A 27,718-nucleotide genomic window follows, 5' to 3' on the forward strand; every position below is an offset into this window, starting at 1 on the left:
AAGCTAGTTATCGCTACAAATAGCAATGAATTCATCCAGATTAATCTCGCCATCGCCATCAAGATCGAATTCATTAATCATAGCCTCGAGTTCGTCTTCTTGTAAGTTTTCATTGAGTTCTTTGGCAACGGAGCGTAGGTTGCGTAGACTAATTTTGCCGGTTTGGTCTTCGTCGAATAGAGCGAATGCACGTCGGATTTCTTCCAAGGGATCACGGGCAAGGACTTTTTCAGACACTATGGAGGAAGATGTGAGCTATAGAAACTCAAATCTCGCAAGGAAAAGACAAATGCAAACATACTGACTCGGAAAAATGAATCCGCTGAAATATATCCAGGATCCCCACGTTCGTTTTCTCTTAGGATATCAGCAACTTCTGATTTTCTGGCATCGAATCCTAGTGCTCTCATGGCCACCTGTAGAAGTATTAGCCAAAGCCCCGCTAATCTTTTTACATTGTGCTGTGGATTTATACCTTCAGTTCATGATAATCCAGTCGCTTATCATTATCCATATCAAATACCCGGAACTGTCTTTCAGTTAGTCTAAGTTTCCAAGCCCCAACTTGTTCCGGCTGAAAAGGCCCTCCGAAGCAGCAAAATTTCCTCACCGCTTCTTCAATTTCTTTTCGTTGTTCTTCCGTCAATTCCTGCCGCACACGTGCTGAAGTCGCAGTTCTACCCACAACACCAGCTGAGCCAGCTCCACCCGCACTCCCAAAGGCACCTCCTCCAGCGCCAACCTGCGCTGAGCGACGTGCCGCAAGTTTGCTCGCAGCGGTCTGATGGGTAGATCCTGCGGCCGAAGAAAACATGAAACTTAATTATCTCAGTCTGCAACAAAGAACAAATGCAGAGCCGTCCAGAAAAAGTAAAATCGTAAATCTGTAGATCTTGACGCGTTGGTATTGTGGAACTGATTCTGTGGTCGCGTCTGGCGTTGTACACGTGATGAAGTCATGTGACGGATCATCGATGACGATGAGGTGAAGCATACATTCTTTTTCGATCCCAAGGATTTCTACAGAAATCGCACGTTAAATTCCTAACTTGATAGGACAAAAAAGTTAATAATACGCTTAGTGGTCTTGATTTGGAGAAGAATAGTTTCTGAGAGGCTTAAAGCAAGCGTTGGCCTGCTGGGAGACCGCCAATTTTGTCGTCAGAAGCCCATCATAGATGCGGTTTAAATTCCATATTCTGATTGACTTAGCGACCGACTCGACGGCTTCTGCTTGTGGTAACGATTCCTGGGTGAAGCAGGTACTTGAAACAGGCGATATTTTTACCTCTGTGAGAGACGATACGGTAGTTCAAGTGACTCCCGGAACTGCAAGTACACTACCTAGTGCCGAGGCTGAGCTGAAAGTTGAAGATCGATCGCTGAGTGAAGAAACCGTGAAAAAATTTCAGAAATTGGATCAACGGTTTGGATATATCAACGTGCATCCTTTTGAAATTGATAGCTCTATTTTGCAGTTTGAGGAGAGTCCGGAATATTTGCCCGAGGCGGTAGACTCAACTTCACATATGACGACAGAAATGTCTTCAGCGCCGTCGAATTCTGTAGAAGGATCTTCGACTGGTGATTTTCGCAAAAAGAAAGCTTCAACGACTTCTTACATGTTCCAGTCTCCCCGTGCACGATTCATTGGAAGCGGGGTAATCCATCTATTCAGAGAAGAGGAAGAGCAAGACCAACAACAAGAACAAAATGCTGGACTAGGAGATGTCGTCACGCACAATCAGGCATCTGCAGAAGATTCGGAAAGCGGTTCGAAAGTACTTGCCATATTAGCTGTGCCTGGATATATGTCTGCTTCGGATTTACTTGGGTTTGTGGGTAAAGAGTGTAGAGAAAACGTCTCGCATTTTCGTATGCTGCGAAGTTCCGCGCCGAATAGATACATGGTACTTATGAAATTTCGCGAGCAAGCTTGTGCAGATCGATTTTATTCTACTTACAATCGGAAGGCATTTAATTTGATGGAGCCAGAAACCTGTCATGTTGTCTATGTCCAGTCAATTCGGTTCCACAAGTCAAAGTTCCCGGAATTTCCTTATTTACTCGATGATGATTTCACACCTCTGGAGGATTTTCCGGATAATGATTTAACAAAGGACGGTTTTGCTGTCGCAAAAGAGCGAAGAGATAGTAAAAGCCGGTCTCCTTCAGTAGTACTCGCAAAGCCGAATCCTCCTCCCACACGTGCGTTGCGCGAATTACCTACATGCCCAGTTTGTCTTGAACGTATGGACTCCAGTATTACAGGACTATTGACAATTATATGTCAGCACACTTTTCACTGCCAATGCCTGAGTAAATGGGGTGATAATAGCTGCCCTGTCTGTCGCTATTCTCAGAAGAAGGATCAGCGTGTTCAGCTAACAGAACCTAACCAATGTTCAGAATGCGGTTCGGAGGAAAATCTTTGGATATGCTTGATTTGCGGTAACATTGGATGCGGAAGATATGACGAGGCGCATGCATTCCAGCATTATATGGCCTCTGATCATGTATATGCAATGGATTTAGAATCCCAGCGCGTATGGGACTACGCCGGAGACGGATATGTGCATCGATTAATTCAGAATCAATCTGATGGCAAACTGGTTGAACTGCCCTCTCTCAATACTCCCAGCAGTGAAGCAGGCTCGCGAGCTCGAGGCAGCGGTGAAAGTGCTCAGCGAGATTCAACAGGAGACGGTAGAATCGATAGCGATTTCGTGCCGCGCGAAAAGCTTGACAACATTGGCATGGAATATACATATCTACTCACATCCCAACTTGAATCACAAAGATCATATTTTGAAGATATCATCGCTGCAGCGGCAGATAAGGCGTCATCGGCTGTTGTTCGGGCAGAGAATCTAGAACGGAATTTTGCCGAAGCCAGAGCTAAACTAAATCAATTAACCGTTGAAAATCAATTATTGAGAAACGCTGATATTGAAGTCGATAAGCTACGAAAGAAAACAGCAACGCTGCAGGGAATATCAGGAAAATTGGAGAAAGAATGGCGAGAGGAAAAGGCCATGAATCAGAGCATGCTGGAGAAATTGGAATTTCTGCAGAAGGAGAAGGAAGAAAGAGATGCTGAGGTGGGCGAGTTAAAGGATCAGTTAAGGTACGAATCTAGATACAAAGCTATATGCAAAGTGATATAAAGTTTTTAACATCCTGCCACAGAGATATCATGCTTTACCTTGACGCACAACAAAAGTTCCAAGGGATGGAGGAAGAAGTCCAGCAAGGAACTGTAGTAGTATCAAGCAATTCGTCTAAACATAAACGTCGAGGTAAAGGCAAGAAATAAGGATATTAATAAATTGAGCGAACTTCGAATTTTGGAGACAGAGGTCTGTTACTCTGTTTAATGTATATGCATTATTTATGTTGAGTTACGGTGTCTAACGGTCTGGGTACATGGAATTAATTGATTTTGCTTGCAACACATTAATAGATTGAGGATATACTATATAGTGTATGATGACTGGTAAACATCCAAGTGCAAAACGACATATACCATAGAAAAGACAAGTCGATTTGAAGGTCACGTGTCTCGATTAACTCGAAACAAGACTGGAGAATGGCTGACTATGACAAGCAGAGCAAAGATAAAGGCGGAATCGAAAAACTTTGATCTGAACTAGAGTGCTGATGCATCCAAGAGAATTACGTTGTGAAGTAAAAATACAAAGAGAAACTCAGCAAACGAGGCATCATAAGAACGGAACAGCTGGGAGAAGTGAGTTAAATATGAATATTTGTATGATATTAACACACACAGCTGAAAAGATGGCTCAGATGAAATACCTGTCTGTCTAATAAGTAGTACCTTCCGGCGGCTGAGGAAGCTTTCTGTTGAGACCTGATGCCATTTCACTAAATATCATATTAGTAGAGGCAATATCGCGTACGGACCAACGGACTTACCGTCGAAGTTCCAGCAGTACTGTTTCCATGGTATTGTCACGTTTCCATTTGTCAAGACAACTTAATTTGGAGTTCTCGACCTAATAAACCGAAAGCATTAGTAATCATATAATGCATATGCGGACTTATGGATAACACATACCTTGCCGTCAGGCAGGACGCAGGGCAGATTGATCATCGAGATGAACTGAACAGCAGGTGGAGTATCTGGATATTTAGGTCCGCAATATATCTTAACGCTGTAGATTCGGTTTTCATGAGCGCTCTGCGGTGGATGAATATTTTATTAGTATAACGACTATGAGTAGACCTGACGAGGTAGTAGCAATGGATGTGGAGCTCGTACATGAGGTGGACCAAGAATCGTTCCGTTCCAATACGACATGGTGATATCGTCACCATCAGCCAGACCATAGGAACAGGCCTCCGAACCCTGTCCCTTCTCACCCTTCTCTAATTCCTCAAGAAGGCGGAAGTTTCGCGGACTATTAACAGAATTATTGTTAGCAAACGGGCCGCATAAGACCACGAGCGAATGGCTAACACGAACAGATACATACATTGTTGCACTCATATTGAATACTCAAGAGGAAACTAACCAGAACAAGGCCAATTGTTTCTTCAAGTCGACTCTTGCCGCGTGAATTTTGGCAGGGGATAAGTAACCTAGTATATTGAGAATAAAAGATGAGACCGCTGGACACATGCGGTCAGGGGAAAGTATAACTGAAACACAGTAGCACATATATGCCATAGAGCTGAAAACTGTGAACATCGACCGAGGAGTCGCAGTACCTCGCAATCAGGACCGACGGACACCGACACAAGAGTACGATCTACTTTTGTAAGTGTATTCTCCGTTGTATATATCGTTTCGCCTTGATCTGAATCGGTTGTTTGACAGGCAATTTGGTTTAATTGATTGACCGGTTTTATAGAACAAAGTGACGGAATGCAAAACAATTGACAGTTCCTGAGTCTGACTTCTCCGGTATCGTCCTTGTCCGCCATCTTCCGTCATTAAGTAGTCGCATTTCGATCAAGGTTACTCTTCTGCGCACCTGTCAATCAGAATCCAACTACATATAACATGAGCGCCGTAACACTGCTTACTGCAGATTTGTCGTCGCTGCTTTCAGAGAGTAAACGAAGGCAGACGGATCTACGTCAGGTAAGTATTCTGAGTCTCAGCTGATTACATGCAATTCCACAGTTTTAGAACCTTATCTGCTTCTATGACCTCGATTAGTGCAAAATTTTGCAAAACTGTGAAGTGCGAAGCTAATTCTAATTTTTGTGGTCTGCTTTTATTTTCTTCATTCACTAACCTATTTGTAACAGGCTTGTGAAACTTCATTTGCAGAGCTCAAAGGTCTTACTCCAAGTGGCAGATCTGAATCTGATATCATATCAGGTATGAAGAATCCTAATCTTTTTTTCGAACTGAACTGTGAGATTTTTACTAGCAACTGACAATTCTTCAGATCTCGCTAGATCAAAGGCGTTCATAAGACCGTTTTCCATTGCATGCACCACCAATAATGTCAAACAGTGTAACATCGGTCTCCAGGGGATCCAGCATATCGTCACATTCGCTTGTCTCAATCCCGATACCATTGATGATCTATTGGCTTCTTTACAAGATGCAGTTAATTTTGGAGTCGATGTCCAACTCAAAGTTCTCCAGGTTCTTCCTCCGTTGATTGAAAAGTATGGGTATCTTCTCAGAGACGAGCGAATCGCACGCGCCATTAAGTTGTGCTCTACCATGCAGTCCAGCAAAACTGCAGTTGTAGCAAATACTGCTGCTGCTAGTATGTTTTGATATAGTATATTCTCGATATATTTTCTGACACACTTTTTAAGCTCTTCAACAATTGAGTATCACTGTCTTCGATGAGGTTATTACAGAGGATGGTAATATATTTTTCGTGACTACTACATAAGCTGCTTCTAATTGTATTATAGGTCAAGATGATCTGGAAGCAACGGATGAAGCTCCAACCGATGAGGGAAGAACTATGATAAAAATCAAACCTGCAGCTTATGATGCCTTCCGCATCTTTCAGGATATATGTCTGTTAACTGAAGGTGGAAGTCCAAAGTTTATTGCATTACAGCACATCTCTGAAGGATTTGGTCTCGAATTAATGGAAAGCATTATTGCAAATCATGCAAACATTTTCAATACTGTGAGCGTTCTTTTTGTTCTTCAGTGAAGACTTCTGTTGCTGACCATTTTTTAGCATCCCGAACAGACATACATCCTTCGCACATTTGTATTTCCCTACATCCTTCGTTCTCTTTCGGAGCGCCGTGAATTTCCTATAGTTGTACGAGTAATCCGAATATTATATCTTATTCTTCGGCGGCATCTTGCCATCGTGCCAGTCGAATGCGAAGTTGCTTTGACATTACTCATCCACACTCTTGAACCTGATGTGGGCCCCTACTGGAAACGAATTCTTGTAATGGAGGTGTTTCAAGGCGTTTTTGCTGAGTATCCTCTTGTTCGAAAATTTTATTCGGAATATGATAGCCAGGAAGGTCGTCAACCTATTCTTCATCGATTAATCACAGCACTTAACAAGCTGAGTGGCGAAAAGCCACATGTGATTGGTTTGCGCAGACTTTCTTCCTTATTTTTTAATGCAAAGGAGTCCAGTAATGATACGAACATGCTGGATTCTTCACCTGTTGCTGGTTTGCTTGGCAGTTCTGTTGGAATGTCTAATGGAACTGATAGCTCGGGACTGTCCATCCAATCATCCTCAGTTCGCGTTCTATGCATCGACCAACTAGACAAAGCTGAGCCACCTGCTCTACCTGATACATACATCTACCTGTTAGCGTTGAATTGCATTAACTCATTTGCTGACGGAATGACTAGATTTCTCCTTCCGCTTTCACTTTCTGAAGCAAATTCCTCTACGAAAAGAAAATCTGCAAAAAGTGAAGCTCAGAGGGACTCACCGAAAGGTGAATCGCCTCCTCCTACTGGCTCTCTAGCCAAAGGTGCGAAGCGCAGAACCGTTCGTTATCGAGGTGCCCCAATTAATCCGCTGAGCCTTGAAGAGCATGCATTATATCCTGAAATTGTTCTAACATCTAAAATTGTGCAAGATTGTTGGCCACCGCTTTTGGCAGGATTTTCTACGTTTCTTTATGCTCGCTTGGACTCGGACTTGTATCATAATTTGGTGCGGTCATTCCAAAAGTTTACTCAATCGGCTGGCCTTTTGCAGCTCGCCACTCCAAGAGACGCCTTTCTGACAACTTTAGCGAAAGTTGCGATACCATCTCAAATATTTACTGGACCGCAGTCTCAAACTGGCACTCAACATGAAAGACATGGCTATTTCAATAGCGCTATTAATCTGAGTGTCGAAAGTTTTGTAACTGGTGGTATCCGAGAAAATGCTTCAATGAACGCAGATGGATTATATGGCACATTACATGTGCGGAATCTACTTTGCTTACGAGCTTTGCTAAATCTGGCTATTGCATTAGGTCCCACTTTGAAAGAAAGCTGGGCGATTGTATTGGAGGCATTGCAACAAGCTGATTTGATTTTGCATTCTACGGGATCCCGATTTAGCCGTCAACAGTCGACGCCTTCTAAAAGTGACTTGGCCAGTTCTGGGAATACTAATACTGTGAATTCAGACAGCTTGGGGCTTCCAAATTCCGCAAGCTTAGTATCAGAAGTTTCGGCGGTGGATAATGCTGTTCGAAAACTCATTGATTGTACGCGAGAATTTCCTGATGACTCATTCCTTGATCTGATTAATGCTTTCTGCAAATTATCTTCATCTACCATCGGATTACGTAGTCAAGAAGAGCCTATGCCATTATTGTCGCCAACTTCAAGCACTACCAGTATACCAGACGAAGCTCGCCAACCCCTTAGTCGATCTAATTCGATTGTCTCTACTATGAAACCAACTTATGGGAACCCGCTCTATGCAATTATCAAAATGGGAGAAATAGCAGATATAAATGTCAGTCGACTGGTATATTCCTCGCCTGATATTAGTGGATGGGATGCACTAGTGAGCTACTACAACCGTGTGTCCGCTTGTAGAGGACTGGAATCTTCTATTCGTATGAAGGCAGCTGAAGCTTTGAATTCGATCATTTTGGCAGCGATTGTGGAGGTTTCTGCTGAACAACCAGTGGAGAATTTGGGTAAAATTCAAAAGCGATGCCTGATAGCTCTTGAAGAAGAGATTTATGCAGGTCTTCGACAGGGCCTTCCTCCGGTGGATATGGAGTTAACTATCAAGATCTCCGAGGCCGAGATTCAAAGCACCGCTTTAGATACCCTTCATGATATTTTGGATCGAACCGGCAGTTTGATGACTGAAGGTTGGGATCTTGTGTTTAGTGTAATTACAAGCGTGTTTGTTATGCATAACCAGGGAAGTCTTCTAAGTACAACAAAAATTCCTGATGGAGTCCCTCCGTTTGAACCGCTTTCTCCCGGCGGGAAGCCAGGTCATTCGACGAAGGCCGAGAGCGAAAAAATTTCTCGACTTGTGAAAGCAGCTTTTGGCTCTCTACAATTGATCTGTAATGATTTTTTGTCCTCCATTCCACAAGGATGTTTTATTGAACTTGTCGATTTGTTATACTATTTCTGTCACCAAACTGAAGATTTGAACATATCTTTTACTACAATTACTTTTTTTTGGACAGTATCAGATTTCTTGCGATCCAAACTTACAGAGAGTGGTCTAAACTCCGATTTGAGCAAGCCATTAAGATCACGCGACGAATTGCTAAATATGGCAAGGAGCGGAGATTTACAAGATTCGACAAGTTCTTTATGGCTTGTCCTGCTGCTTCGACTGACTATCATCTGTGCTGATTCGCGTGCAGAAGTTCGAAATGGAGCTATTCAAATCCTTTTCCGGATATTTGACAGCTATGGAAGTATGCTTGGAGTGAATTCTTGGAGTGCTTGTCTGTGGATCGTTATTTATACGGTGATGGAAATTAAGCCAATTGACGACGGGACATCAATTGAGTTTGCTGATAAAGCGCACGCATTGGCCTTCGAAAGTAGCCAAAAACAATGGTCAGAGTCGATAGCATTGATTTTGTCGGGATTGAGTAGACTTTATTCAACATTTTTCGAGGAATTTTTGAAGCAACCTGATTTCTTGAATATTTGGCACACTTTACTTAATTATCTACATGAATTGATAGCACTCAAGCGTCCTGATATTCTTGTTTCTGTGTTTAAAGGGCTCACGGATATTTTGGAGAGCATCATTGAGTCGGCTTCGGGATTGTCTGAGGGGTCATTACAGGAAACTTGGGATCTTTGGTGCGAGCAGGAATCTTTGATTAATGAGGCTGAGAACGGAACAACAGGAACTATGACACAAGATTCGACACTAGCATACGTGAATATGTTCAAGCCTTTGCATTCTCTTATGCGGATGAAGCTCATGGATGTTGACAAGTGCCGTAAGGCATTGACGATTATGCGAAGCGCAGCTTTATTTCCCGAGCTACCACCGTATTTTTCTGATCATGAGTTTATGACACCTCTGCAGACTGCTATTCTGGAAGTTGTCAAATTGATAAGCGTGGAACCGGAGCCGGAGGTTAATTCGCTTGCTTTGCGAGAATTCGCTGAGTTTAGTAGTTTTGCTTGCAAGACTGCTTATGCAACTTCTAAGACCAGACCGTCAACGAATGGTAACAAGAAAAGTTCAGCGAAGGGACCTTCATATATTGCTCTATCCGTAAAATGCTTAGAATATGTTTCTATAGTATTTGCAGAGGCGGTTTCAAACAATAACATCTTTGAAGATGGGGCGTTGTCGTTTACGCTTGAGGTACGAGGATCATGCGATTTTAATATGGATTGAGAAGTAAATGTGTTAACAAATTTAGATGCTCTCTATTCCTATTCAGATGAAATACAAATGCCCAGCACTCGCAACAGAAGGAGATAGTAAAGAGGTGACGACACTGTGGATGCTTTCAACAAATTTGTTTGTGCTCATAGCAGAACGGGCTATTCCAGTGATGCTTGACCGACTGAAGAACTTGGAAGATTCTGAGCGGATCAAGATTTGGAAGCAAATAGTACAAAATGCGAGTGGGATTATTCGGACGAATTCTCCAGTTCATAGTAGTCGAATTGGGGATGAAGGAGAGAAGTTTGATATGGTAGCGTTTGCGAAAATTGAAGGGTTATTGATTCCATCACTTGGAGATAGTCGCTTACCGGATAGTTTGATTGAAGGTTTTATTCGGACAATGTTTAATTATTCATTTGTGTATAAGGTTGACGGATTATATGAAGATCGCGAGAAGTCCATAGACGTGCGATTAAGCAACATCTTTGATGAACCGCTACTTGGTTCCACTGAGACACTGGATGTTCTGCCACGCCAAAATATGAGTTATGCGTGCTTTGAATGTTTGTTTGAACTTTCGCGGATTCAAGAGAATTACACGGCAGAGAGACAACGACTTTCAGATGCCACGATTCCGTATCTAGTGTTGCGATGCGCGATTGCGCTGCACAAGTTTGCGGCAGATCAGCCCTTGCGAGGCACGATTCCTGCGCCCCGGTTACAGCAGAAGGAGTTAGTATATATATTGAAGCATTTATTAGAACTGACAGAGCCAAAATCGGGAGAGTCGCAGGAAAGTGACGACAAAACATGTGGAGACAATGAAGAGGCTGCGGACGGCAAGATCATCAGGAACGGGAGTAGCAATAACAATAATTATAAGCCGCTATTGAAATTGCTGCCGCTCCTTTCAAAAAGCATTGTTGCTAGTAAAGAAGATAAGGTTGTGTTACATTTGCTACAAGCTTTTTTCGAGCGTATTTCCACTGATATTAGCGCTATTTGATTTGAGAGCGAGGGCGAGGTTGATGACTATAGAGGCTGACGGAGGTCATGATATATATGAAAGGGGGGGTAAATGGATCGATGAGTTATTGTATTACAGTTTGGTTATTATCAGATAGGTGTAGAATGTTGGATTGTCAAGATTTCTAAGCATAATTTCTTGCTAATGTGAGCATGTAGATGGGAAATGAGTACTAAACTACGCAAGACAAAAATCAGCGAAATCCTCAAAGGCCGCCAAGGGAAGCAGAAAATAATTAGAGGGTAGACAGGCTGTGAAACAAAAATCCCATAAAAATCATAAATGAAATATAAACAAAAACAAAATAACTAAGCCCGCAAAGCACGCAGTCGTTCTCCGAGAGAGTCTTCTTCGACTTCAGTCGGCCCAGCTTTAACGCGGGTAGCAGGAGTAGCAGAAGACTCCATTTTTTGCTGCATTTCAAGACCTGCTTCGTCTGCAATTTTCGACATCAGTTCGTCAACCTCTTCACCCGGTGCAGCGACGGCGTTGGAAACTTGACCTGCGTCTTCGTAATAAGAAGTAGTGACATCTAAATCTTCAAATTGCTGCTCGAACTTTTCCATGACCATGGACATTTTCTCAAGATTCATACTTTCCATAGCTCTGTCCATATTTCGAACGACACCCGCCATATTTGCAGATACCTAGATGTAAGTTAGCCGAGTAAGTTTGAGGAATATATTAGATCAGTTCTTCGCATACATTACGCATGGTGACGGCAGTTTGAACCCGACTGGCGACCGCATCGATGCGTGAGGCTAAACGAAGCAGACTCATCCGCTCACTCTGTTTTCGAATTGCATTTTGCGCATATAATTTAGCTATATCAGTGTTTCCTTGTTGAATGGCCTATTGTGACTTCAGGTTAATATGACATTCTAAAACGGATGATTGATTGACAAACCTTCTTGACTTTATCTTTCTCCTTTTGCTCATCTTTTGCAGCCTTGGCGGCTTGTCGATTGAGCGACTTGGCTGTGAACTAAGTACGAAATTAGCTTGACAAGTCTGATTCCGCTTTAGAGATTTCTCGAACCTTGAGATTGAACAGCGATTCTAGATGGCGAATGTTAGAGCACCGCAGCGGCACCACCATCAACTCTCAACTCACTTTCTAACCCGGACATGATGAAAACTGATACGATTACTGCAGTGAACAATTACGAGGTAGAACAACAATCAATCGACTCTAGTATTGGGCGCAACGAATCGATTCAGTCAGCTGGACGTCAAAGCAGGTAGCTCGCTCGATGGCAATCTCTATTGTTATTGCTGATGATGAGCGGTCAAAGCCGCAGGATCCGCTGACTGGGGTCGATAAACTACGGCATTTGTGGTGTGCTGGATCCGGCAATTATGGTGAAGTGGACATGTTTTGCCGGTGCTACCGCTGTGTAGGTGTTGCAACTGCGACGAAAATAGTGGTAGAATTGACGAGCAAAGTCTACTTAGAACTACTTGCTGAATCTGCGGCAGATGTCCGACATTTTCCAACTTCGAAGAATGCTGTGCGTCCAATGCTCCTTAGCATCTGTACGCAGCCCTTAATTATGTCAGTACACCAAACACGCCTGCTTACACTTGATTCGATCCGAATTGAGGAGATCGAAAGATAATCAACTGATCCCGGACACGAGCACCCAAGCCCTACTATTTTCCGAACACGATGCCTGAGATAACGCCACCTATATTTGCCTGTAGTCGCCAGCAATCCGCAGCAGTGGTTCGGGTTCGGACTGCCTATCCCGGGTCCAGGCAGATCCAGGATCGGCCCACTTCGCGCGTCTGTGTCTCCTTGAGCGCTCTCTTGAGTCGTGTTGACCGTGTGTTTGTTAGCTCTCCGCGCGTAGTATTTATCGCCTCCTGTTCCTCACTCGCTGGCCTTCTACGTTCTGCTATTCTTGTCAGGTTAACAAAGATAGAAAATCCTATACGGATTGCACTTCAACAGACAAGAAGTCCGTTCAACACAGGCAAAACTTATTGATTTTCTCGGTCTTTTAATTTACCGCCGTCTCTGCCGCGTCGAAAATGTATGTATCTCGCATTTACGTCCCTTTTGCTACTGCATAGCAGTGATGCTGGCACAGATAAATAATATCAGTATCACTGATATTGTCTTTAATAACGCTATATGTATACATATCGGCGCAAATTTGCCTATTTTCTCTTATCTTACTTTTTCGTTTCCTGTTTCTAATCGCTTATTAGGCCTGCTTCTATCTTCTCTGCTGAGCTCGCCGGAGCTACCTTCCTTGATACCTACCATAACGTGGCCACCGCCCACCCTGAGTTCGATATCCTCAACAAGGCTTGGTCGTCATGGTATACTTACATGCAGAACGATGTTCTGGCTACTGGTATGTCTCTTGCTAGTTATATATCACGAGTCTTTTCTCACATTGTTTTTATCAGGTCTCATGACTTTTGTGCTTCATGAGGTCTTCTACTTTGGCCGCTGCATTCCCTGGATGATCATCGACTACATTCCGTACTTCCACAAGTACAAAATCCAGCAAGGAAAGGTTAATTCCTTGAGGGAGCAATGGCAATGCACCTCTGCCGTCCTACTTTCTCACTTCACTGTCGAACTTCCTCAGATCTGGTTTTTCCACCCCATCTGTGCATACTTCGGCATGGCTTATGACACTCCTCTTCCCGACTTCTTCACCATGTTCTATCAGATTGCCCTTTTCTTCTGTGTTGAGGACTCCTGGCACTACTGGAACCATCGTCTCATGCACTATGGTCCCTTCTATCGTTATATCCACAAACAGCACCATCTCTATTCTGCTCCTTTTGGTCTTGCCGCTGAGTACGCCTCGCCTATCGAGGTTATGGTTCTTGGTCTTGGAACTGTAGGTACTCCTATTTTGTGGTGTGCTTTGACCAAGAACCTTCACATTTTTACTGTCTATGTTTGGGTTATTCTTCGTCTTTTCCAGGCCGTTGACGCTCATTCTGGATACGAGTTCCCCTGGTCGCTGCACCATTTCCTTCCTTTCTGGGCAGGTGCTGATCACCATGACGACCATCATCGCTACTTCATTGGCAATTACGCTTCTTCGTTCAGATGGTGGGATTTCATTCTCGACACCGAGGCAGGTCCCAAGGCTAAGGCCGATCGTCTAGCCCGTCAAAAGGCGAAGGCTGCTAAGGCGGAAGCTAAAGCTGCTGCTAAAGCTGCTGCTGGATCTTCCAAGAAGACCGAGTAAGTATATTGCATGCTTGCATTTACTCCTAGCAACTAATCGGATATTTACGTTTTGTTTGAATACTCTGATTTCTTGGAATACAGTTTAAATAAACATTTGGTAGATGGCGCAAGTTCGTGCATCTAAGTCTTGCGAGTAGTGTGATATTTTATCGTGGTATTGGTTTCGTATATAAGTTATAATTCCGTTTATCTTCTGATTTCAAGGAATACCTTTCTCATTCTTTTCTTTACTTTTCATTTACTGGTATTGGCTGTTATATTTCTACACTTTGTTTTGTCTTCGTATGTTCTTCATATGTGTATAACTAATAATTTCAAAGATTCTATTGAAGTAAACTAGACATTTTACTCTCCTATAGGAACAATGACATCGCCCGCTCTCCACATGTACCAAGTAAAAAGAGTGCGATAAGGTTTGAAGAGATCAGACTTTTCGATCATTTCTTGTTCAGACATATATTTAAATTTGCCTTTTTTCCCCTTCGCCAAAGCTATATTTTTGCCAAACCAAATGGCCATACCTCTTTGGACACCAAGATCACTTAGAGAAAAGACATCAGGTCTTTTGAGGGCAAATATGAGAAACATTTCTGCAGACCAGACACCGAGCCCTCGGACAGAGACCAACAGGTCAATGACCTCCTGATCCGATAAAGAGACAAGGTCGTGCGGGTTAATTATTCCAGCAACAAACTTCTCTGACAAGTCGTGGATGTATTCGGCCTTGCGGGCGGAAAATCCAATATTTCGCAGCGTTGGAATATCTACTTTCAATACCTCTGACGGCGATGGAAATCGATCGGCGGTCGAGATTGGCGTGCTCGCGACAGAGTCAGATTCCTGATCAGAAACTGGATCCACACCAGGATTGAAAAGCGCTACAAACCTCTTGCGAATTGAACGAGCAGCTGCCCCGCTTATCTGTTGAGATATTATACTTGACGCGAGCGACTCGAACGGATTAACAGGTGTTTCCAAGCTCTTCTCGGAGAAAAAGGTGCAAGGATGTAGCTCTGACAGCTGTTTGAATCGCGGATCCAGCGATATTAAAAATTCAAGTGCGGAAGAGAGCGTGAATTCAGGATCATATACTTTTGGAATTATCATTACCGGCTCGCTTGAACCGTCTGCGTACACAGAGTTTTCTCGTCGATGCTGGACCACCGCGGGATCTAGTTCCTCAACTGGTCCAGATTTCTGTCGTTTTCTCCGCGGACTGGACGTCGTAGTCGTGTCTGATCTTGACTCTGGCTTCGTTTCTTTCTCACTGTCGGTTTTTTTCACTCGGGCATTAGGAACTTGTTCTTCCTGCGCTTGAAGCTCTTCTTGCTTGATCGTTGACTCTCGTTTCCGCGTTACGGTTCGCTTCCGTAGGCTCTCAGATGTGCTCTTCTCAATTGAAATGGAGCTCCGTCCGTTCGTGAAATGTACGGCATTACTCGCGAGCCGGGCGGCAGCCTGTCTTGTGATTCGCACATTCGCCATATTCACAGCTTTTCGAACTAATTCAATTGAGACAGCTCGTCTCCACTTAAAATGCGATATAGGCAGGTGCGGCGACAACGCCATTTAGCAACTCACCCTGATAACCAAGTCTACAACCTATTTCACACAATCTTCTTAGTGATAGTCAATTATTATTCTCATAATTACAACATACAGACAGGAAAGCGAAAACAACAATACAAATTATGCATTATAAGGAAAAAGGGGTCCTGCCCTTCGCCTTCCTGGACATGCATACTGCAACAAGTAACTGCACACAGAATCACAAACACATGCAAATATATTGCAGAATAATACCACCGGATATAATATGGACCATGAATCCACCACCACAAAATTTAATAACAATAAAAACATAAAATTTAATAGTATCCAGAACATGAATATCGGAGAATCGTACCTAACAACATGCTAGATGCGTCAACCAATAATAATAAACATGACTGGCAATATGATCTTCGGCGTACCGACGAGCCCCTCCAAAAAAGTAGTCCAAAAAATGACAGTCGCATACGACTGCAAGCTTCTTATTTGGACATACGCAGGTTCACCACGGAGTCAGTGAATCACCAACTCTGGCTCCACTACGAGCGGAGGAGTGCGGCCGGCTACGAAGACACGACTTTCATTTAGAAGCCGTGGATCTTGATGTTCTGCTTCAAGATCTTGAGCTGAGTCGAGAGAAACTCCATGACTTTGACACGCTGGTCACCCTGGAGCTGAATAACTTCGCCTAGCTCATCATCCTTAACAATAGTACCGTTGCATGCGAAATCTTTTTTAAGTGCCTTTAATATGCGCTTGAGATCATACTCCTCAGGAAGGCCTTGGACAGTCGTAAGAGTCTTACGGCCGTTACGTTGCTGGATCCGAATATGGATGTAATTGTACGGCTTATTATCGTCGTCACCAGTGTCGGCGAAGGGATCTGGAATTAGAATTAGCTCAGCTGCTCCAACCCAAAGTGGAAAAAACGTAAAGGGACAAGTCGATCAAAAAAGAACGATAAGAAACTATGCACATAGAAAATCGAGCGATCACAGAGATGCATCGAAAAACCAAAGGCATAAGACTAGATCTCACGCGTTCGGCTCAGAGGAATGAGTTGCCACTCAGCGTAGAGACACAGACACAGTGAGAGACATAGCCGTCGCCGCCCGCCGCATAAATTCCACCGCCAATTCTAACCAGGAGGAGGGACACAAAACATACCAAAGGTCTTTAAGTTCTCGATGGATGTAGACATAAACTAGATACGCTGGAAATTTATAGAAAGAGGATGTTGATGTGCGATATAGATGATAAAACACAGAACAGGGAGGGGTGCACGAAACAATAAGTTGTTCGGACTGGAGTGTTTTGCGAGACAAAGAAATAAAAGCAAACAAGGAGCAGAAGGAGGAAAGGAAGAAGATTCAGCTCACTCGCTGAGAGGCGCAGAACCCGCACAGGCTTAGGGCTCGCTGCTTTTGACCAGACCTAACCTAGCGTGATCACGAAAGAACGGGGTTCATGGTCGTCGCAGAGTGTGTGCGCATGAGGGTTTAGGTCTGCGCCTGAGATGCGGCCGAGCATGCTTTGAGATAGCTGCCGGTGTGGTCGTCGCAACTATCAGCAGACTATATTCCAGAAAGGGCAAAATAACATATATTAACTCGGATATCCGACTGTGTCCGTATTTATTTTGTGTCTGGCCACCGTATAGCTGTGGCTTTCTGGTCGGTAGTATAGAGCTGTTTGTAATCAGCGGCAATGACGTAGATGCTGTTCGCCTCCGGGTATGTCCTTCTAGACTAGCGGGCACAGGCGGGCACAGCTAGAAGACAGCGACGGGCATTTTTTCTCGTTAGCCCCTGGCGCAGTTAGCCACTCTACATTTTTGGTCAGTAAATCCTACTGTAGGCATGCTTACACACCTAATACCGATAAGACCGGCAAAACGCCTCAGTGACATTTTAAAATAATCGTGGAGAGTATATAATAAGCTTCGTCTCTCTTCTGATCTTTAAACCTTCTTCCCCAACCTTATATCGTGAGGATAATTCTATTAATCTTATACTGCTTCCGCTACTTGTAGCACTCTTACTACTTTTTACAGCTTTTGCTATTACAGTACTTTTCGTACTTTTAATACTTACACTACTATTTTATTGCTGTTCATCTCCCCACTGCAATCATAATGGGTCACGGACACGGAGGTTTTGGGGGCCACGGCCACGGCGGTCACTTCGGCGGCCATCATCATGGAGGTCCTCACCACCAGCACGGCGGTATCTTTGGCGGTCATCGTCATCATCATGGTACTACAATTGTCGTTGCTCCTCGTCCTGCTTTACCTATTGCATATGCTGCTGGTCCTTCTTATGGTTACTATGGTAGTGTCGCGCCAGTCCACACACATGCCCATTATCATAGGACAGAGTCTGATTGCTGCGATTGCTGCATATGCTGCTGCTGCTGCTGCTAAATGAATCATTGTCTTCTTTTCGGTAATTTCATTTTGTTTTTGTGGATCTCATTTTGTTTGTGCTCTTCAACATTCTCCGCTTTCAGTCTCATTTTCTAAAGTGTCGAGATACTTTTGCCGTGGCAAATTGGAAGGCATGGCGTATGAGTATGAATCTATTTCATAGTCAAACTTATCCCGATTTCTTGATTAGGATCCTACTATTGCTTGTTAATGAACACTTACGCATCACGTGGTTGCATACTTCTCATTAATGCTATAAATTATAATACATTACATACACTATACATTACACTATAAGTACAAATTCACACCCTTAACTCCCTTATATCGTATTACCATGACAAATCGAATTTTTGCTCATATTCTTGGCATAATCTGGTTTCAATTGATATCTTTGCTTCTTCCTTTTTCCGTCCATAATAAATCCCACAATCTCTCGACTCACACGAGATCGGCTCAGCATTTGAAAGGCCTGTACAGAATCTGCATACCTGTTCTAACTTCAGTAGTCGCTGCTGATGCAACCGTTCGCGAGATTTCATGTTGAAATACCCACCTTCCGGATTTTTCCGACAGCTGTCGCACATCCTGCTGATATCCGTCGCAGCTGTGCTTTTACACACTATGCATTGTGCAGATCGCATATATGCATGCAATGTACTGTTTTGCGGACGTCTTGCAGTCAGCCCTTGTTCGGCGTTGTGTAGGCGATACGGAATTACATTGACCTTGGGCATCTCATCATACCATGCTCGCACATTGACTCCCATTAAATTGAAAATTCGCTCAAGAGGAGGAATCAAATTTTTTGTGATGTAGTATTCTGCATCTAAAAACATAGCGTCATTAGCTAGAAACGTCTCCGGCGAGACACAGCGATCGACTAGACGCGATCCGGCCGGACCAGCGATTACCACGTATGGAACTCGTTCTCCGTACTGAGGCTCCGCCCGGTGATCCTGTGCCATTTTCTGCGCGCTAATATTTGCTCCTGGCGGGAGTCGGCCATGATCACTATATGTTCCCATTCGAACTTCCTTTGCAAAACAGAAATCTTGCACAGAAACTCTACCCCGCATAATCTTTGTACACATCCGACAAAAATATTCTTTAGCAGCTGATAAATCTCTGCTCTCTGCCAAGATCTGCAACAGCTTTTGCTCTATCTTCTGCTCAGCCGGCGTTCCATCTCGTCTCACAGTCTCCATTCCCTTTGCATCAAACGTTGGTTCTTTCTGAGCCGGAGTTTCGTACATGAATCCAACATATCTCTTTTTGGCTTGTAAAATACACGGGAGGTAGACTTTCTCCAACTTTAACTTGACTGGACTAGGGTATTTAGCAGATATTTTATCTACTATTTCTTTTCCAATCTCAAATGCCTCATCTTTGGACCGTCCAGGTAGATGCACAAATAGACTGTCAGTATCTCCATAGACCACTTCAGCTTTCCATTCAGTATCCTGATTGATTAATCGGATCGACTGTTCTAAGATCTCACGGCCAGTCTGAACTATAGCATCCGCTATTTCTGCACATGGCATACGTCCTGAAAACGATGCTGTCGTATACCCATATGTAACTGCTGCAATGTATTTAAGTGCTAGTTGTCGCCCATTGAGGAGTTTTTGAAGAGATGGCTCGTTAAATCCTTTCATTTCGGCCTTAACCATCGCACGAGTCTCAAGAATCTCTTTCAACATTTTGGAAAGTAGTGATTGCCGAACATTTGATTTCACAAATATCATGCCGTTTGGACTCACTGTGTTATCAATGTATTAGAATCTGCACACCTTGAACAGAAAAAACTGTCTTACCTGTGAGATCATCTTTCAATAAACTGAACAATCCTTTCGGAATTTCCAAATCTCTTAATACGCCGAGTTTGTTACGACCAAGCCATGGCTTGACTCTTCCCAGACAAGTTGAATAACTAAACGCATATGAGCTTTAAGCCGGATGAGATTGTATCAAACTTACCAATAATTGAAAGCAATCATGATTGAAGGATAAAGAGCTTGGAAGTCAAGTACAACCACTGGATCGGTATAAAAATTACTCTTTGGTTCCATCACGAGTGGTAGACATTCAAGAGCATTTTGCTGACCAACCTGAGCACGCGATGGGGACAAAACCATATAATTCTCAGCTTTAGCAATCCGAAAAACCAATGATTCGATGCGAAATTGTGATCCACGACGAATCACTGATAAAAAGTCAACACCAATCACTCGCGCTTGCTCACTAACTGTTGTTAAGACTGAATATCAAGGCACCGATAAAACAGAAACCCACCATGTTTTCTCAATTATTTCTTGATCCTTCAAAAATTCAAGATTCAGTTGTGCTCTACTTAAAAAATATTCTATAGTTCTTTTCATTGCGCCGATATTGCCAGATTGCATCCATTCTCTCAGTTGGTGCGCAGAATAATACGGAATTCGTCTTTTTAATAACTGGAATGCACAATTCTGTAGAGAATACTGCAGTAAACTCACAGATCCTCGGAGTAATCGCCAAATATTTAAAACATGCCGTCCTGGAATATTGATTGACGTAGCTTTCCTGGTTCCCCATTTATCATCCGGTCTTCGTTTGAGTGTATTATTATTTATCTCTCTGATTCGTGAAAGTTCCTCGGAAAGATCATAATCAAATTCCATATTCGCTCGCTCGATTAGATATCCCCAAGATGAGCTTTGTATCTCGAAGCCGACCAGAATGTCTGGATCTAAGGTGCGAACAAGATGAACCAAAGAATTCACTAATTCTAATTCACTAGAATGTAGTTGTATTTTTGAACCGTACACTCGCTGTAACTTATAGAAAGTAGTTGAGCTCTCATTAACTAATAGAATTCCAGTCCGAAGATCAGTCTCTGAGTTATCAAGTCTTGTTTTAGATGATTGGAACATCCAAACTATGAAACTTATAGGATCATACTCAGGGTCGGGTTGAAGGCCGTGACGGACTTCAGTATGAATTTCAACACTTAATATAGACATCGTTGTGCTTGTTAAGCTGAATGATTTTGATTTGTTCTCAGATCTTGGAGTTTCAAGCGTTGGGCCTTCGATCTGTGATCCGCTTCTTTTGGCTTCTAATACATTGGTATTAGAATTTTGGGAATTGGCAACTAACCAATTTTGAACTAAATTTCTGGTTGGCGGTTTCACGCTAAATTGCCATAAGCTAATCTTTGACGAATGGTCCACAGATGTAGGCATATTACTGCGCTCTAATCCAGCCGTGAAGTCTGGTAGATACGACAACGAACTACCTGTTAACCTGAATGATTTGCCTGCATACTCGCGCGCACGTTTTGGAACATCTTTATCATTTCTATATATAGGTTTCTGATAAATAATTTTTGGCTGACCTAGGTCCCATAGCGAATCCAGAATACCAGAAGATCGTATTGGCTGCTCTGGATATACAATCACTTTATTGGACAAGCCAAACGTGGTAGAGACCTTTTTTTCCAATGTCGTCAATCTTGATTCAGGGGTTAACGACAGAAATGCAGAAGTAGACGTTAAAGGCGAAATGGATAATTTTTCTTGTTTTTCGTTTTGATACTCAATAAATCGCATTGTCCGTCTTGCACGTGCTAGACTATTAGGTGAGGACTTGTGAACTGATGTAAAATCATAAATCGACTCTGTTCTAGTGGCCTTCACCAGATCATACTTTGGTACAAGTTCATCCGATTTACTTGATGAAGATTCGTCAATGCTAGATGTGTCTAGGGCTCGTTTTTTAAGGTATGATTGCGCAAGGGGAATCTCTTGATCAACCACAGGAATTGAAAAATAATTCTGCTCATTACTGTGCTTGAAAATAGAGTCGTCAATTTCATTTATTGTCTTTTGATCAAGATTATCCCAAAAGCTGTCATCATATGACGAATCAAAGGAGACTTCCGTAAAAGCAGCTGATGGCTTGAACATAGAATCAACAACTTCAAAAACTGTTGGAGTCTTGTTATCCTGCTGTTTCCCAAATGTCTCGAAGTCCAAAATAGCAGGGTCTTCGCTGATTTTCTTCTTCAAACGTTCGATATGCTCAGTTTCATTATACCAATGATAATCGTAATTTCTACTTTTAATCACATCCATATTTAATCTTGTTCGATTCATGTCTTTTCGACGTTTCTGTTCATCATTCCATAGTTCTATTATACTTCTCACGTATTTGAAATCCTGAGGTATTTTTAATGACCTCTCGACAAATCCATCGTGTATATTTCGTAAATTAACATCTAGTCGATTTAAAATATCACTTGCTTGAATGTCAATTTCCAAAGCACTGTAAGACCTACGAGGGAATTCATCAGAAGCACAATATTCCTCGGGCTTGATAGTTGCGTCTGTCCACTCGAAGTAGGACACGGAAGGATTCACGCGCCGCGGAGGTACAGGACTTCGGAATCGAACTTTGGACAAATTCATCCAACCGCAACCATACAAATTAAAATCGATTAAAAATTGCAGCACATATGGAATATGTGCTTCGAAAATTTCAAATACCGTATTCAAGATCGAACCTCCGCGCAGTAGTTCAGCAAGCCGGCCCATATGACTTGGACTCAACATGTATATCTTTAGGTAGTTGCACCAACCGACATGAAACCCATAGAAAGGAACCGCCCTGCAAAGAACTATGTTACCCACAAAATTCTGAAATTCGTTCGAGTTGTCCAAATGAAATGCAGCTGCCAGAGCATTATTGATCGCATTGTACAGATCAAAGATGTATGCAGATACTAGTTTTGCATCCGTCGATCCGGAGTAAGAGACAAATAAGTAAGGATATACGCCGTGAATATGAGCACAAACATTCTGATCCGTGTCCGAGATACCATAAAAATTGACGATAGGAACTTTCGCGAACCGGAACGCAGAACCAGAGCCCAATGGCGAACACCCCAAATCCAAACTAGAAGGCGGCGCTTGATAAACTTCGACAGAATTCAGCTGAAGGCGAAAATGAGGGTGTTCTTTGACCGCTCTACCAAGGCCATGATCAGCTACCTTCTCCATTCATCTGTAAATATAATAAAATGATTTCAGATTATCTTTGGTGCGGAATTCCGTCTAAGACAATAAATTATTAGATAACTTCCCAAATGGATTCGAGATGAGCTTGAACACTAAGTTTGTTTACATCACGTGAACATGCCGCATGGATCGACGTGAGACTAGAGATGGGGCCGGGCAGGTAATGAAACAGAAGTAGTATCTGAAAATGCTAATTTATGTAAGGAGCAAATGCGACAATGAGGAAGATATTACATCAACTAATTCCGTTAAATTTTTCTTCGTCTCGAAATAGATTGCTTGGTTTGCCAGCCAGAAGGATCAGCGCGAGTATGGAGCCAGCCGAGATGGAGGAGATGCTGAATGGACTTGAATTCGCTCGCGACTTCGCGCACAGCACTTTTGACATGCTGATTAATCAACAAGTCATGGCCAGAAATTTTACAACTGAGGAGGCCGTAAATGCGAGGCAGAAGATTTTTGCGAGGAGACTAAAGATTTTGCAACGTAAGTATGACTGGTTAGTAGCTGAAACCAGACATAGTTAGAAGACCCAACTCACGCGGCAGCTAGTGATCAAAGACATTTATGGAGTTTCAATTCAGGATAAGTTTATCCGACTAGAGGTGATTCAACAAAGACTTCTAGAACTACGGGATTCTGGCGTCGAAACTGTGCGATTTATTCAAATTCTCAACTGTCTGAATCTCTGTGAATTTGGATTATATCTTATGATGTTCAATCCCTACGGAGAATCATTTACTCAGGCGATTGAAAATGATAGAAGACTGAAATTGGATGATCTAGAAGAATTGTATAATGCGTTTCCTTCATGTATTGCTCTCGATGTGGATTTCAACACCGAACAAGCCAAGATTCAAATGGGGTTACAATTGATGATTCTTTTGATTGAAAGGAGCGAAACTGGTTCTGAGGCTACTCTGGATTCTGATGCAGTGTTTAATGCATTGTTTGCCGATATTTATCCTCGGGACAGTACGTTCCTCGATACAATCCGCAGCACCATGAGGAGTCAAAGATCTTCTTCGCTGGCGAATGATCTTGAAAAACTTTCTTCTTGGTTTGATTTTTTAGAATTTATGGCTTCATGGATCCGTGAAATATGGGCTGTTATCTGCGGTGATGAGTTGTGAGTTAGATTTTAGTTGATACAAGAGTATTGTTCTGACGGATATAGTCCATTAGGATTGGCAGTCGGCAGTTCAATACTACAAGAAGCTGCTGAAGTTGATGATGAAGGTTTACAAGCATCGACCGATACAAATATGTATCAGATTGCGGATATGCGGACCTCTGGTGACATGGATATTGACTATGACTTTATCAACGAACATGAGACAATTCCAAGTCGATTGGCTGTAGAGTATGAACAACAGAGATCAGGAGAGCGACAAGCACTTGAGAGGACAGATGGAGGGCATGACAGAGTTAATCGTGCTCGATTGCTTGATCCACAATCAGACCGAATCAAGGTTAAATTTGAATCTCAGGATAGTCCGACAAGTGATAGCGCAGGAAATCAATTAGCTAGATCGAATTTGATGATTGAATCAGCTAGAGCACATGATGAGATTTATGAGCGGTCTTTTCAATCGAAGAGAATGCGCAGAGATATCCGAACAGGTCTGGAACCACCTACTGACGATGGATTTGAGTCACGACTTAGAATACGGCAACGAACATCTTCCAGTGAGAGTTTGTCGGAAGAGATCACAGATAGGCGAGTGAGAGCTAATATCGGTCATCATGCGGTGTCCAAGGCTCGACACGTTTCCGTTCGATGGAATATGGACATGGAAGAAGCCCTAAAGAAGGCTGTGTTAAAATATGGACCACAATGGTCTCAAATCAGTCGAGTAAGTAGAATAGACAGTCAATTAGATGATGATATTAATAGCCTGCGACAGGAAGCCCAGAGCGTGAAACATGGCGAGCCATTAATCAAGCCGCGATTTAATGAGCTTAAGCTACTCTATGGAATTAACAATACCGCACTGAAGGACAAAGCTCGGAATATCGTTATAATGATGATTCGACTTGGTATCTCTCCTCCAGATTATCTTAGGCCTGTCACAATTCCCAAAAAGTATAAAGAAGCGTTGATGGATATTGATGCGAGGACAGCTTCTGACATGTTATAAGTGTACTGTATTATATTTTAATTTGGATTTATATGTTTTAATTGTGGACCTTTGAAATTAGTGGAGTTAAGTGAGTTTTAATGTGGAATATATATCTTCTAGAATTTTACTACTCTAATTTCTGGAAAAACCGACCAACTCCCACCAAAAAAAAATCAAAACGAGCCAAACCAACCACCAAAACGAACTAAAACCAAACCTCTCAACCCTATATAATTTCATCGACCATATTTTCATTTGGGTCGACGGCATCTTCATCTTCCGATAACTCTGATGAATCATCAGAAGGGCAGAAGCTTGCTCGTCGAACCGCAAAGGGGAACGACCAACCCGGAGGAATATCAAGTATTGAGTTTTTCGACTTTGCAATATCGAGACTAAAATCATCTTCGTCATCTAGTTTCTGACGAAGCGTTTCGCCGGTGCTAGAAATTAACTCTGGAGTGTGCGGTACACGTTCAGACACATAGTCTTCAGCGATTCCGGTCTCGAAAACTTCAATGCAGGACGCACCCTCGCTGTAATAAACGCATTTCATACGACCGTCGAGACATTCATGGGACACAAAAAGATATTCCGTGGAGTGCCGCAAAATCCGACTGCCAGCTTCGACGCAGATCTTGATCGGTAAGTAATCGCTATCACCCTCGTCGTAGTCGTCATGTAGGGAAAAGAGTTTTCGCAATGCGCTTCCATCGATCGTTGATGGGTGAGAGTGACTGATTAATAGTCTAAGATGAACGTGTGGACCAAGAGAATTGAGAAGTCGATTGGTCAAGGCAATGTTCACTTGCACTTCTTCGATCAACAAGGCCGAGTCCAGAATACTGATCAAGTCAATGTCTGCTAGTCCCTTGATGTCCAAGTTGATTTTCTTTAAGTTATTCAGATGCTTGAGAGACTGTTTAAAGGATTCGATTGAGTCCAAAGACCAGATATTGAAACTGTCCACAATCGACATAGACTCAAGTTCATCACAGAGACCTAGACTATGGAAAAATTGGTCCTGTCTGAACGAAGACACATTTTCATGGCGAGTGATTACCAAACTAATGCTCTTGATCGAATTCGACGGCCGGGAAAGCGCCTCGTGGATTATGTAATCGACGTCGTGACCCATCATGGATATATTCTGAATACTTGGAAGATAAAGCATCCAAGCCACAAATGATAAGCATGAGCGGTTTGTCATCGGCGCACTACTAGATGACATTACCTCCAAGCTTTTCAAAAATGGGCAGAATCCGATGCCAGGAAGAAGCGAAAGCAATCGCTTTGAAGTCCCTTGTAGCGATAACAAAGTCAGACTACCCGAATGGGCATTGATACCTTGCATGAGTTTTCGAAGACAAGATGTCTGAGTAATGCCTTTGATGGTAAGTTTGCGAAGTGAATCTGGAGGAAGAGCTTTCAGAAAATTTGCAATATGAGCATTCTCATAGTCCAGAGATCTATATGAATAATGAGTATATAGAGTAGAGAAAGACCGTAGAGGTGGCAGTATAACTTACGCGTTGCAGGTGATCGTGAGCTCATGAAAGTGCCGGCAATGAGCAGCGGCAGCTAGACCAGAAAAACTTCCAAGACCAAATGAAGAACCGCAGATCTCAAGAGCCCGGAGATGAGGAAGATATTTGAAAAAGGTAATGAGATGCATTTGACTATCGACCAGATCGGGTCCAACTCGCAAGACCTGGGCATTAGGACAGTAGGAAGGAAAAGGCCGGTCACAGTCCAGAAGATAAGATTTCATGTCTTGGATCAGAGGTTGCTTAACAAACGACTTTTCAGAATGCGTGAGATTACTATGCAAAGCAGATTTCGCCTCGCCAAAAGCATCTTGGATATCAACAAGGTCAAGAACCCGGATCTGGCGAGTGTAGCGTTCAGTGAAAACCATTGCAGACGGCGACGGCAACAGAGTAGTGTATCGACTTATGAATGCGATCTAACAGAGAGAAGATCAAATTGCAAACAGTACAGTATTTTAATCTCAATCTGACCAGTCAGCAGCGATTCCAAGATACAAGCACGCTCTTTGAAGTTCGACTTTCGAGCTGGTGGGAAAGGAATAATGAGGCTTTCAAAGCAATACGCTTGGCTCAAAACAGAACTTGATCAGACAAGTTCAGGAGGTGATCGTGATCGACAGAACGTTAAGAGTTTTGCTTATCTGTCAAAGACCCGTGTTAGTCAGATGTCAAAACATGCGAAGGTATATTGCTCTGCCCTCCCCGACTGTCTGTACATTGAGACAGGCTATCCTTTTGGAAGCTGAGCTGAGCTGAGCCAGGTCCGGATCTCGGACAGCCACCATATTGTAAATTTAAAGAGAAACGGATAATCTCCCAACGGGTTCCTGTCAACTATTCTGGGCTTGACACAAGAGTTGACACACGCAGAAGGAGAACAATAGAGAGCGCTGGAGAAAGAGGAAGACAGAGCAACACATATCAAAAGTGAACAAATCAAGAGAGGGGAT

General features: G+C 42.9%; 11 protein-coding genes across 11 annotated transcripts; 4 read left to right on the forward strand and 7 right to left on the reverse strand.

Annotated features, from left to right (window-relative positions):
• Nucleotides 1–3: 3 nt before the first annotated feature.
• Nucleotides 4–814, reverse strand: V1516DRAFT_629476 (uncharacterized protein; the record flags this gene model as incomplete). The annotated part of the gene is made up of 4 exons (XM_066919888.1): nt 4–236; nt 302–416; nt 476–529; nt 611–814. 4 exons carry the CDS (start codon nt 812–814, stop codon nt 4–6), a joined length of 606 nt encoding a protein of 201 aa, XP_066775210.1.
• A 203-nt stretch (nt 815–1,017) lies between these two features.
• On the forward strand, nt 1,018–3,521 carry V1516DRAFT_708934 (BRCA1-associated protein 2-domain-containing protein). Its single transcript, XM_066924206.1, has 2 exons — nt 1,018–3,127; nt 3,190–3,521. The coding sequence occupies exons 1-2, from the start codon at nt 1,179–1,181 to the stop codon at nt 3,314–3,316; spliced, it is 2,076 nt and encodes a 691-aa protein (XP_066775211.1). The 5' UTR covers nt 1,018–1,178; the 3' UTR covers nt 3,317–3,521.
• V1516DRAFT_681686 (ubiquitin-conjugating enzyme/RWD-like protein) lies at nt 3,328–4,588 on the reverse strand. The gene is made up of 5 exons (XM_066923280.1): nt 4,497–4,588; nt 4,283–4,421; nt 4,079–4,201; nt 3,937–4,016; nt 3,328–3,885 (listed from the first exon to the last, which is right to left on the reverse strand). Exons 1-5 carry the CDS (start codon nt 4,508–4,510, stop codon nt 3,825–3,827), a joined length of 417 nt encoding a protein of 138 aa, XP_066775212.1. The 5' UTR covers nt 4,511–4,588; the 3' UTR covers nt 3,328–3,824.
• A 438-nt stretch (nt 4,589–5,026) lies between these two features.
• Nucleotides 5,027–10,818, forward strand: V1516DRAFT_629707 (uncharacterized protein; the record flags this gene model as incomplete). Its single annotated transcript, XM_066919901.1, has 7 exons — nt 5,027–5,107; nt 5,278–5,350; nt 5,421–5,750; nt 5,803–5,853; nt 5,905–6,128; nt 6,183–9,785; nt 9,844–10,818. The coding sequence occupies 7 exons, from the start codon at nt 5,027–5,029 to the stop codon at nt 10,816–10,818; spliced, it is 5,337 nt and encodes a 1,778-aa protein (XP_066775213.1).
• Nucleotides 10,819–10,934: 116 nt separating this feature from the next.
• On the reverse strand, nt 10,935–12,310 carry V1516DRAFT_693420 (Snf7 family). The gene is made up of 5 exons (XM_066923892.1): nt 11,954–12,310; nt 11,879–11,898; nt 11,747–11,824; nt 11,545–11,691; nt 10,935–11,486 (listed from the first exon to the last, which is right to left on the reverse strand). The coding sequence occupies exons 1-5, from the start codon at nt 11,967–11,969 to the stop codon at nt 11,148–11,150; spliced, it is 600 nt and encodes a 199-aa protein (XP_066775214.1). The 5' UTR covers nt 11,970–12,310; the 3' UTR covers nt 10,935–11,147.
• Nucleotides 12,311–12,866: 556 nt separating this feature from the next.
• Nucleotides 12,867–14,400, forward strand: V1516DRAFT_681700 (methylsterol monooxygenase). Its single transcript, XM_066923281.1, has one exon. The coding sequence runs from the start codon at nt 12,921–12,923 to the stop codon at nt 14,055–14,057; it is 1,137 nt and encodes a 378-aa protein (XP_066775215.1). The 5' UTR covers nt 12,867–12,920; the 3' UTR covers nt 14,058–14,400.
• Nucleotides 14,362–15,740, reverse strand: V1516DRAFT_681701 (DNA-3-methyladenine glycosylase). The gene is made up of 2 exons (XM_066923282.1): nt 15,720–15,740; nt 14,362–15,661 (listed from the first exon to the last, which is right to left on the reverse strand). Exon 2 carries the CDS (start codon nt 15,626–15,628, stop codon nt 14,405–14,407), a length of 1,224 nt encoding a protein of 407 aa, XP_066775216.1. The 5' UTR covers nt 15,629–15,661; nt 15,720–15,740; the 3' UTR covers nt 14,362–14,404.
• Nucleotides 15,741–16,194: 454 nt separating this feature from the next.
• V1516DRAFT_629505 (translation initiation factor SUI1) lies at nt 16,195–16,811 on the reverse strand (the record flags this gene model as incomplete). Its single annotated transcript, XM_066919891.1, has 2 exons — nt 16,195–16,493; nt 16,778–16,811. The coding sequence occupies 2 exons, from the start codon at nt 16,809–16,811 to the stop codon at nt 16,195–16,197; spliced, it is 333 nt and encodes a 110-aa protein (XP_066775217.1).
• A 1,454-nt stretch (nt 16,812–18,265) lies between these two features.
• On the reverse strand, nt 18,266–23,128 carry V1516DRAFT_681707 (uncharacterized protein). The gene is made up of 4 exons (XM_066923283.1): nt 20,331–23,128; nt 20,016–20,279; nt 19,853–19,968; nt 18,266–19,797 (listed from the first exon to the last, which is right to left on the reverse strand). Exons 1-4 carry the CDS (start codon nt 23,075–23,077, stop codon nt 18,368–18,370), a joined length of 4,557 nt encoding a protein of 1,518 aa, XP_066775218.1. The 5' UTR covers nt 23,078–23,128; the 3' UTR covers nt 18,266–18,367.
• A 238-nt stretch (nt 23,129–23,366) lies between these two features.
• Nucleotides 23,367–25,340, forward strand: V1516DRAFT_585373 (uncharacterized protein). Its single transcript, XM_066919260.1, has 4 exons — nt 23,367–23,594; nt 23,648–24,224; nt 24,273–24,951; nt 25,003–25,340. Exons 1-4 carry the CDS (start codon nt 23,588–23,590, stop codon nt 25,234–25,236), a joined length of 1,497 nt encoding a protein of 498 aa, XP_066775219.1. The 5' UTR covers nt 23,367–23,587; the 3' UTR covers nt 25,237–25,340.
• On the reverse strand, nt 25,341–26,974 carry V1516DRAFT_585392 (uncharacterized protein). Its single transcript, XM_066919261.1, has 2 exons — nt 26,744–26,974; nt 25,341–26,687 (listed from the first exon to the last, which is right to left on the reverse strand). Exons 1-2 carry the CDS (start codon nt 26,770–26,772, stop codon nt 25,445–25,447), a joined length of 1,272 nt encoding a protein of 423 aa, XP_066775220.1. The 5' UTR covers nt 26,773–26,974; the 3' UTR covers nt 25,341–25,444.
• Between the last annotated feature and the right edge of the window lie 744 nt (nt 26,975–27,718).

This window comes from Lipomyces oligophaga (genome assembly GCF_038497815.1).
Source record: "Lipomyces oligophaga strain CBS 7107 unplaced genomic scaffold V1516scaffold_9, whole genome shotgun sequence".
NCBI lineage: Eukaryota > Fungi > Ascomycota > Lipomycetes > Lipomycetales > Lipomycetaceae > Lipomyces > [Lipomyces] oligophaga.